Raw genomic sequence first — 10,336 nt, forward strand, 5'->3', positions numbered from 1 at the left:
TGCTGGTTTTTTTTTGTTTGTTTGTTTTTTTCTTTCTTTTTTTCTGAGGATACGTGCTGTCAAAGGTCAAAACCGGATATTATAAGTCATTACATACTCTGACGAATACGAAGGTGAGAACCAATGAGAAGGCGTTTGAGACTGTAACGTAAGTACGTCACCCTACGTAAGGAAGTTTGTGACAGTCCAGCGCGCCAAATCGACATAACCAACAAAGACGAGGCAGATCGTCGGGCTTGACCAACTTCTGAACAATAAAACCACAAAACTAACCTAAATTGACATTCACGGGTCAATATTTTACCAATCAAATCCCTACGTCGAGTCAGAGCACCGTCAAGAGGATGGGTTTGCTCGAGCAGTGTCAGGAGCTCTTCAAGACTCAAAGCCTGTATGAGGTGCTGGGTATCAACAAAGAGGCAACCGAGGCAGACATCCGGAGGAGCTACTACAAAGTGTCTCTCAAAGTCCATCCTGACCGGGCTCCTGAAGATCCACAGGCCACGGAGAAATTCCAGGTTAGCTGCTTTAGCTGTTAGCTCGCTGAGTACACATATACACAAGAGTTGCATAAGCAACACGCTAACACGGACAAGCTAGGTAAAGAAGAATGAATTACCTGTTATCGCAGTTCTTGCGGTGATTGTTGTGATATTACGAGAGACCTCGTCGTGCAACTGTGCTGTCAAAGTGTCAGCGTTTCCCCACTGTTACTCTAGCAAGAGCACGTTATTCGGTGTTGTAATAAATCCTGCTCAAATGTAGCTAGCTGCAAAATGCAATGACAATAATGAGGTCATTTTCTTACCGTTCTCTCTCTCTTTTTTTTTTTTTTTTACCTCCAGGTGTTGGGAAAGCTGTATGCAGTGCTCAGTGATAAGGAACAGAGAGCTGTGTATGACGAGCAGGGGGTGGTGGATGAGGAGTCTGACGTCTTGAGTCAGGATCGCTGCTGGGAAGACTACTGGAGGCTGCTCTTCCCTAAGGTATTGCAGTAGAGCAGGTGTTGCCTTGTTCATTTATTAACATGACTCAATAATGAGTCACACATTTCTGTGATTTACATATGATGATGTGACGAGGGAGGGTGACACATTTCTTTTCCGGGAACTGTATTTGGATAATAAACTATTTTTGTTTTTTTCTTGTTTTCTGTCTGTCTCATCATCTCCAAGATCACAGTGCAGGACATCCTTGAGTTCGAGAAGAAATACAAGGGTTCTGAAGAGGAGCAGCAGGATGTGATCAAGCTGTATGTGCAGCACCAAGGAGACATGGACGCCATCACAGCTTCAGCTTTGTGCTGCTCCCAGGAGGATGAGCCCAGACTCTGCAGCATCATCCAGGCGGCCATCAAGAGTGGAGAAGTCACAGCTTTCCCAGCATTTACGCAGGAGAATGAAAAGAAGAAGAGGGCTCGTAGGAAGAGGGTGAGAAATGTGTTATGTTGTTTACATTTCTATATCTACACCTATCTTTAGAACATATCCCGTTTCAGTTGTCGCTTTTGACCTTCTAGGCTGATCGAGAGCGACAAGAAGCAGAAGAAATGCAGAAAGAGATGGGTCTCGGGGATGAGGACGACAGTCTTGTGATGATGCTTAAGGTAACAAGCGTTCACATGTGGCATGTGCTAATGTGTAAAAGTGGCGTTTCTCTCTTACTAACTATCCTTACTTTTTATTTTCCAGCAAAGACAACAGTCAAGAGAGAAGAACTTTAACAGTTTCCTATCTGATCTTGAGGCAAAATACTCAAAAAAGAGTGAGAAACCCCAAAAAGGTAAAAAAGGAAAAAAGTAAAGAAGACAAGTTCTGGTTTTAGTGGATGAGATGTACATAAATCTTCATTTGTTCAGACACCTTTAAAGATAGATGGGCTGGTTAACTGCTCTTTTATGTTTCTGTGGAATAACCCAACTAGAGAAGTTTCATGTAGTGCTTAATTCAGAATGTAAATGCATGTTTTATTTCTTGTCATGTATGTTGCTGTCGTGTTAAACACAAATAAATTCATATTTATGCATTGATTGTATACAGGTTTTTATTGTTTTGTATCAAAGTGAATAAAAGACTGAGAAATGCTTTGAATTCAAGCTTTGTAGCATGGCTTTCTGATAAATTCTCTGAATAAAAAATGACGGTAAAACTACCCTGATGTGACTTGTCAAAGCAACCCTGCTTGGCTTTGCTAAGGTGAGGGGGAAAAATGACCACAGAATGAGGTTACTTACTTCAACCCTCAATGACAGTTTCCTATTATTTCTTACTCCCTTTTACACAACATCGAAGTGCAAATTCAGTCAGTGCTTATCCAGGACGTTCCTGCTTAAGATATTATTTCAGTGGATTTATTCCAGGGGTAAAAGGCAAACAGCGTTCAGGCTTTGAGCCAGTTTATATATTACACTGCTTGAATATGAGTGCCCCTATAAAAAGATACAGTACTGAACCCTCTGTTGCAATATCAGAGAGAGAAAAGAGTGCTTTTTGTCCTTTGTATCCCTGTCCTGGTGGATGTGTTATTCCCTGCATAGGCATTTATAAGCACAACAACACACCACAGAGGATAATGTACAGTACATTCATAAATAAATAGATATTTACACATTCAGATCATTCACATATTCTAACAACACATCCATAAAGTCATGGATTTGGTGTTGTATGACTGTTAATTGTGTTTGGCAGCTGGATTAGCTGATTTACTAAATACAAAAACTTCACCAAAGCAGCGTGATGTGAAAAAATCTGCTACTTCCATTAAAAAAAAAAAAAAAAAGAAGTTTGGTGGGCACAAGTGCCGCAGAGAGTTGCGTTGTATAAAGGTGACTGGCGAATGAGTCCGGAGACAAACTACAAACCAGGTCTCTTTGCTCTTGATGAGATTCCTCCCCTGGAGTAGGAACGAGATGGTACTGACACAGGCACCAGTGGAGCTGCAGAGAGGGGACGCGGTAAATATTACGGAAGATAATGAACGTTTCAAAATACAGACTGAAAATAAGAACTAGGTTTTCCAGACGCTGTGATTCAGAGCTCATCTAAATCACCAAAACTGGCTGAGTTTCAACAGCCTCTTTAATCCACTGACCTGGGACCGGGGCTTGTGGGTCTGGCTCCTCTTCATCTTTGATGGTCAAATGCCCCAAAGGATGATGGGAATACGAGTCCAAGAAAGATGAGCTGCTGATGCCAAGACTGATGCCAGTCACACCAATGCCAAGAGAATCTGGTGGAGTAATGAATAATAACAGAGTAATGAGTACAAGGTTGGATAATGAGGTGCTTGAACTGAGGGAAAAATTCCACCATGCACAGGTTTTTTTCAAATATTTCTGCAATTTTTTTTATTAATATTGTGAAAGTTCTGACCTGCAGCCACAGAGGCTCTGCCTGGACGACCCTGTCCAATGTTGTCCAACACTGTGAAGGAACGACGGTACGGAGTGTCTGACTGAAAACAAAAGAAGGGCTCAAACTTTAAGTTTCTAACAGAAGTAACACTATCATAAATAATTATTAGCCATGTCACAGTATTTACAGCTTTACAAGTTTACAGTTGCTTTAGAGAGGATTCTGCGATGACACAGAGCATCTTACCCTGTATGTGTGAGTGGTGTTAGGGCGAGAGAAGGTGTCCAGCAGGTGGTGACGATCCCTCAGTATTGAACTGCCAGCTTTGTCATTAATAGCACTGTGAGCACGGCTGGATGTGCCTTTCTGTCGCTGCAGAAAATAGAGACTCATGAAAACTGTTTGATGCTTTCTGAAGAGTTTCAGTGTCAGCATGTTTCACTAAGCGTTAAATTTAACCTGTGAAAGTTTAGACCGCTGCCCTGGATGAGCAGACTCTGGTTCTCCAGCGCTGATGGGGGGCAGGAGAGTGTTCCTTTTCATTGGAGACAGCGGAGATGCCAGATGATCACTGGCTGTGATTCTGTAGAAAACCACAAACATTTGCACCTACTAACTAAAATTGACTTTTTTTTTAAGGAAATGGGAGCAGTAAAAAATCACAGTAAAGGAGGGAGGAAAATTCAAGATTTTGATTCAACTTCTTGTGATTGTAAAGACATTCTTGATGTTTTTATAACAAAGTCGATGACTGCCCTGCAAGAAATGAGATCTAGGCAATTGTTTGCCTCATTTTAAAAAGAAAGTGTCGATAAAACTTAATAAAAGCAACATTCACCTGACAGGTGTCCAGAAAAATGTCTCATTTTATGCTAATAAAAGACAAAAATGATTTCTTAATTGCTTGTAAAGAGGAAAAAATCTGCCTATGGGGGAAAAATGGGGGAACATGCTCCTTATATTTCTTATTTATAAGTTTTGTCTCAGTTGTTGGAGCTCTACAAGAGCGATAGCTAACAAAAATAAGTTTTAGCATCAAATATAAAGTATTATTTCATAACCAGGCCCAGTAACTTCCTAAAGTTGAGTCTCGCGCTGTCTCAAACACTTTGTTCATCTGTTCATAGAGAATACTGTAGTATTCTGCAGAAGACTTGACATTCACATAAAAGCCAAACATTGTGGCACATTTAATAAAAATTACCCCTCTCCCAGCAGTTCATGAGAAGTTCATCTGTGAAGTTGGTTTCATACATGACACCTCTATCATAACTCTGCTGCACACAACCCGGAGGCGTGAGTTGAAAGTGAGTTTCGTCAAAGTAATCTAACTCTGCCTGAAGGAAGGTTCAGAGACCGCAGGGAAAAAATGAGAGAGAGTTAAAAGTGGGATTTATGTTTGGGTGGAGTTGGCACAAACTCACAGACGTGTCCCTCTGATGACCTCATCCATGGATCCCGCTGCGATGGACTGGCTCGGGCTGGCAACCAGTGGCAGGAGATTTCGGGGATGAGGGTTTCTGCGTTGGGCAGACAGCGCCAGGCGGGATAGCGAGGAAGTGCTCTGCTCCAGGGTTCTACGTGGACGAGGTTTGCTGGAGGGGCCTACGCTGGAGCACGGTCTGTAGGAAGCCCGCTCCTCTGGCTCCCTGCACGAGAAGAGAGCACAATAGTGCATTTTTTACTGTTGCCAAATGACTTTGTCAATCAGTGTGTTCAGACCAGGGACAAAGACCTGGCATCAGGGAGGCTATGTTAATGTGTTAGCTTGTGTATGGAAAGAAAGAACTACAAGACACCCATGCCACTTTTGGTCCCATGTGTGGTGGATGTGATTGTGCTTTCTTTCTCAATTTGGAAACAAAAGAAACTGTGTCCATACTGGTTTCTGTCCAACACAGCCAGGTTCCTCTGCTGCAGGGGGATGCTGTGGATCATAATGAGGTCGTTCAGGTTGTGCTGGGTGGCTGCTGCTCCTACTGGTGCCCGGCCAGCCTGAGGAAGAGTATGAGAGAAGAAACTGGGTATATAAGGATTATAGACAAATTGAAATAAGACAGGACTGGACAGAAGATATGGTGAGTTATGGACGCCATAATGTCAATTTCTTAGACACAGCCAACTGTCAAGGGAACAGCTATCTATCATGCATTTAGGACATCCCACAGTAACATAAACATCACTCACAGTGCAACACAAGCAATAAAAAGCAAACTAAGCATTCCAATATTCTGGTTATTGAAAAAAAATCTAAAGGAGCACAATCAAACATTTGCAAAAAGTTGCAGTTAATCCAAAAGATAAACGTGTTAATCAACAGGCACAAGCACATTTATTCTACAAATGCCATTTCAGCTCTTAGGTGGGTAGTTACATACACTGGGAGGCCTTTTCTGCTTTTTGGATTTCCGTCTGGTCTTGTGCTTTGAGCCCCTTGACTTTGTGTTCTTTGAAAGGAAAAGGGCACAACCAACCGAAGAAAGTGGGAGGAAGAAATATAGAGAAGGAAAACAAAAAGAGGGGAAATAGACCAAAAAATTAGGGTTAAGAACTTGAAGGGCAGAGAGTGAAGAGGGGGTAAAAGGAAACAAGTTAAAGATGGACTGAAAGAGTGACAGGCAGGAGGAGGGAAAAGGTGACATTAGGTGTGTACTGTGGAACAGTTAGAAATGCTGAGGGAGGGTTATCTGTTTTTTTGATCTTAACAGATGAAGAAATAAATCCACTGAACAGTGTGTACAAAAATATTTTCTTTAACCAAACTGTAACCAACTTTTACAGTCATTAAGGAGTTGACTTTCTCACACTTCTCCACTGCTTTTGTTTTCCAATGCCTGAAGCAGCTGCTTGGTTAAAATGTCACTATTATTGTCTTCACTGAATTTGTTTCATTCTAACAGACAAAAAGCAAAGTAGATTTATTTTAAGAAAGAAAAGAGGGAGAAAGAGATCTCTGAATTAATATCCTAAATTACTAGTTGGAAAATTTAAATGGGACTTCTCCCTAAGAGGCACCCAACTGCCCCTCAGTCCCCTCAGACCACTGACCTGGATCTGCAGGCCAGCAGTGAGGGGGGGCACCCTGCCCTGGCCTGGTTTTGACAGCACTGTGGGCAGCATGGAGAGCAGCATAAAGGGATTCTGGGAGTCTTGCAGCACAGGGCTAAGGTTTCCAGAAATCTTGTCATCATCTGAAATTTAGAGATAGAATCAATTCAAACTCTGTGCTTGAGAACCAACCTATGATTACATCTGAGGCACAAAATATACAAATCAATAATCACTTGAGGTACAGCATTCCCAGTGGCGTTGAACCAGCTCTTTCATCCAGCCGACTAGCTGCCGCCACACATCATCAAACAGCAGGTCCAGAATGGCTTGACGGCGACACCGATATGGTGAGACTGGAGGCAAACAGTGGTGCCTTCGACTTGACCCAGAATCCTGCTCCCACTCGTCCTCCCTGGAGAAGACAAATGACTTAAACAAAACTCACAGCAGCAAAGGTTGAGTTTAAATCATTGGCTTTAATCATTGGATTAGAACATAAAGGTGAAGCAGAGGAAAGAGTGTAACTCACAAATCCCTGCTATCAAATGCCAGGTATTCCTCCATCTGACCCTCCACCTCAATTAATCTTGGCTTGTCGTGGCTGCTGGAGGGGTTAGGAGTCTCTTCCATGTCTGTTGAGGAGGACTTGGTGAGAGCTGCTCTTCTTCCCTGCACATTCAACCTGTAACCCAACATGAAGGAACATTTAATCAATACAGAAGCCCAGAAATACACTGTATGCCTTCTACACTTAAATCTATCTCCACATAGCACCAAGAATGGCAGCCTTGATTCTGTCTGGCATGACTGTGGCCTACAAAAATCATTAACAAGCCAAAGCATCTAGGTCACAAAACCACAGACTCCTCTATAATTAATGCAACAACCAGAGTCCTCTGGACAGCCAGCCAACAGCCTTTCAAAATGCAGACATATTATTTCGAGCCAAGTAAGAGAAATTACATATAGATGTGTTTGCAATGATTTAATAAAGTGACCCAGTCTGTTTCTAAGCCAGAGCCGCAGAGATCACAACAAATGGATTAAAAAATTGACAGCAGACCATCACCCCAGAAATATTTCAAGAAAATAACAGACATTTTTCATCCCAAAATGTAAGGCAAAAAAAGAGGAAATGTTTATTACATGAAGGAAAGTGTTTTCACAGGTGAGTTTTAACCTTGCTTGTCTTCCTTCTGTCAACAAGTGCATCTGTGAGGTTAGGACTTACTCTGTGCCGCCCTTATCTTTCTCCGAGGACTTCCCACTGCTCTCTCTTCCTGCTGATGGGCTGTTGGCAGAGCTGCTTACACCTGAAGTCGCATACCACTGGAAGCCTTCATCACTGGGACACACCAGCTGACTCCCAAGAATCCTAAGAGACCAACGGTGAATAAGTAGGCTAAAAGAATTGTGTTTTCATCCAGGCTTTTCTTTCAAATCAGTATTAATCTTTGATCCCACTGTCGCTTTGTTGGTAGAAGACTTTGGATAGCGTACCGAAGATGAGGGAAACGTGTGGCCCACTGCTGACATTCATCCTGCAGCCCCTGGAGTATCCCTCCTCCGCTGCCTCTCCCCTCATACAGCTCTTTGTCGATCTCCTCAAACATTTGCTGCACCTGCCGTGAAGCTGCTTTGTCGAACTCCTGCGGGACAGAAAAACAGAAAGAGTCAGAAACACAAGGAGGAAAGCTTGTCATTCTTCTACTGTTCTGCTCTGGCTCTGTAGGAGAAAGCTGTGACTTCTTCCACAGAGCCTGGAATTCTTCTTCCTTTTTAAAATCTAACCACAAGCTTCATCATGCATACCAATTAGCTCCTACAGCTTTTTGGGATGAGTACATGTATTTGTGGTCAGGCTGGACACTCTAGCGTTGTAATGAAACAAATTAGATTCTTCATATAACTGAAGATTTGAGAATTTCTCTGTTTCAGAAGCAGCTCACAGGGACCAAACTTTTATATAACTGAATCAGGGAGTTGGACCAGCTGAGGTTAGAAAACTCTGGACTAACACAAAGTTATTCACAGAGGGATGTGGATCTTCCTATAGAAGAAGCTGCAGGCAAATAAGATCTCTACTGTTCACTGCAATGATTGGTCTGTGGTTTTCCTCTTAGTTGCCAAACAGGGACAAGTCTTAAAGAGACATTGAGAAGTACATGAAAGTTTGTCCTCTGTGTCTCTTATTTGGGTCCACAACAGAACAACAGAAAAGAAAAATTACATTGTGTTTGATATTGTTGCTTCACAACTCACATCGTAGCCCCAAGAGAAGACAGAGCTTCTTTCTGTAGAGATACCAGTGCCAGTGGAGCTGTGGATACCTGACCAGGACTGGCTGGAGTCTACTGAGATGACAGTGGGGCAGTCGGAGTGACCTGATGCAGCTGACGTGTCAGAGCTACACAGACCAATGAAAAAGGTGGAGTTAGATTTATGTACAATGGAAAAGCATTTAGCTTACTCTTCTATGTTTCAACTGCAAACCCAAAATTTAAAGAGCCTCTGTGGTAAAAAAAGAAAAAAAAATCTCACTTGTTTTTTTTGTCTCTGACATTATCATGGGTAGAATTTCAAAGTGGAAAACACAAGGCAAAAGTCAAGGTAATTCAATATTCTAACAGGCCACCTCATTATTTATTCTTTTAAGTGCAAATCTGAAGAAGGCAATGTGATATCAATTAATGAACTGCTTCTAGGTGTCTCGTTTCCCGTAGCTGGATCTCAGAGAATCAACCATCCACTTGGGAAGGTGTAACATTACAATTGCACATGCAGGAGAATGCTTGTGTGCCAGTTAAGAAGGGTACTTTGATCTTTGCCTTCTTCTAGCTAGTCCAGGGTTCTTCAAGCAGGACTAGGTTACCTGTTGTGAGCAGAGACGGCTTCCTGGAGGTAGTGTTCAGGGGTTTGGTAATCATCTGCTTCCTCTGGGAGGGGATGAGACAACCCACGACTACAAACCAAAACATAATTTAAAAAGGCATTATCAAAGATGCATTTTTTTAATCATAGTTTGAAAATAGCAATGTAAATATACATTGTACACACTTCATTTTCACACCTATGTGGGACAATAAAACTAATAATATCAATAATAATAACAATAATAACAATAATGCTCCTTCCATTAGACTGGCTTGGTATTTAATACTTTATTACATTACTCAACTGATCTTGATGCAACAGATGTACTGTCTGGATCAGTGAAGTATTACTCTACACTGTAATTTGTTCGTGATGGAGTAATCAGTCACTCATTTTCCCTTGAGTAGAAAAACAGCACTCAGCTCCTCATAGCTGGGGAAATCTTACTATTACTCACATCTCAAGCTTGTGTGATACAGGTCTTCTGTTGTATCGTGAAATCATCTCCTTTCTCTGTTTTTATAGCCTCGTGCCTTCGTCTCTCATTCTAGCCTCCGCGTCCTGGGAACACTTCAGGTGGAGGTCTAACATTTCCTCTGATGTGCAGATGAGTGTAACACCCTCCTCTGTGTAAGGACACAGGACAGGGCATTGGCTACAGATGCTAACGTTATTTTAAACAGCTGCAGCTAATATTAGGAGGATGCTACAACTGGCTAACTGGTTACAGTAACGGACTGATGAAGCACGAAAACATTGTGTGCGTCGTCATAAGACAACTTGATAGTCTGAACCTGTTACGCAAATTTGGCATCTTGGGTGCTCCAACAATTTCTCGTGAATTTTTTTAAAATATTAAAATAGCATTAGTCTATCACGATGGCTGAGCTAGCCAACTGAGGATTTTCTAAGCTACAGCTAGCAGCAACAACAATAACGCGGCTGTCATGGAGACGCAGCTTCGTGACTCCGTGGTCTCATGGGAAATAGAGTTTCAATCAAGTCAAAGGCGGTGTAATGTGCTGCGTTGTAGTACTACAAGTCCCAGCATTCAT

At 42.1% G+C, this 10,336-nt stretch overlaps 2 protein-coding genes across 3 annotated transcripts; one reads left to right on the forward strand and one right to left on the reverse strand.

The window, feature by feature from the left end:
- The first annotated feature begins 149 nt into the window (after positions 1-149).
- dnajc9 (DnaJ (Hsp40) homolog, subfamily C, member 9) lies at positions 150-2,090 on the forward strand. The gene is made up of 5 exons (XM_074676335.1): positions 150-518; positions 846-986; positions 1,176-1,430; positions 1,520-1,606; positions 1,692-2,090. The coding sequence occupies exons 1-5, from the start codon at positions 345-347 to the stop codon at positions 1,800-1,802; spliced, it is 768 nt and encodes a 255-aa protein (XP_074532436.1). The 5' UTR covers positions 150-344; the 3' UTR covers positions 1,803-2,090.
- On the reverse strand, positions 2,039-10,250 carry fam149b1 (family with sequence similarity 149 member B1). 2 transcript variants are annotated; one of them, XM_074676333.1, is made up of 16 exons: positions 9,739-10,250; positions 9,280-9,369; positions 8,670-8,814; positions 7,908-8,056; positions 7,639-7,782; positions 6,937-7,089; positions 6,641-6,819; positions 6,405-6,547; positions 5,735-5,803; positions 5,239-5,351; positions 4,781-5,005; positions 3,816-3,939; positions 3,603-3,728; positions 3,375-3,456; positions 3,094-3,231; positions 2,039-2,938 (listed from the first exon to the last, which is right to left on the reverse strand). In XM_074676333.1, the coding sequence occupies exons 1-16, from the start codon at positions 9,783-9,785 to the stop codon at positions 2,856-2,858; spliced, it is 2,010 nt and encodes a 669-aa protein (XP_074532434.1). In that variant the 5' UTR covers positions 9,786-10,250; the 3' UTR covers positions 2,039-2,855. The 2 variants fall into 2 exon arrangements, with proteins under 2 accessions (XP_074532434.1, XP_074532435.1); XM_074676334.1 differs by lacking the exon at positions 5,735-5,803.
- Between the last annotated feature and the right edge of the window lie 86 nt (positions 10,251-10,336).

This window comes from Halichoeres trimaculatus, unplaced genomic scaffold (genome assembly GCF_033239565.1).
Source record: "Halichoeres trimaculatus isolate MK-OKI-2021-1 unplaced genomic scaffold, fHalTri1.1 fHalTri1_scaffold_8, whole genome shotgun sequence".
Lineage (NCBI taxonomy): Eukaryota > Metazoa > Chordata > Actinopteri > Labriformes > Labridae > Halichoeres > Halichoeres trimaculatus.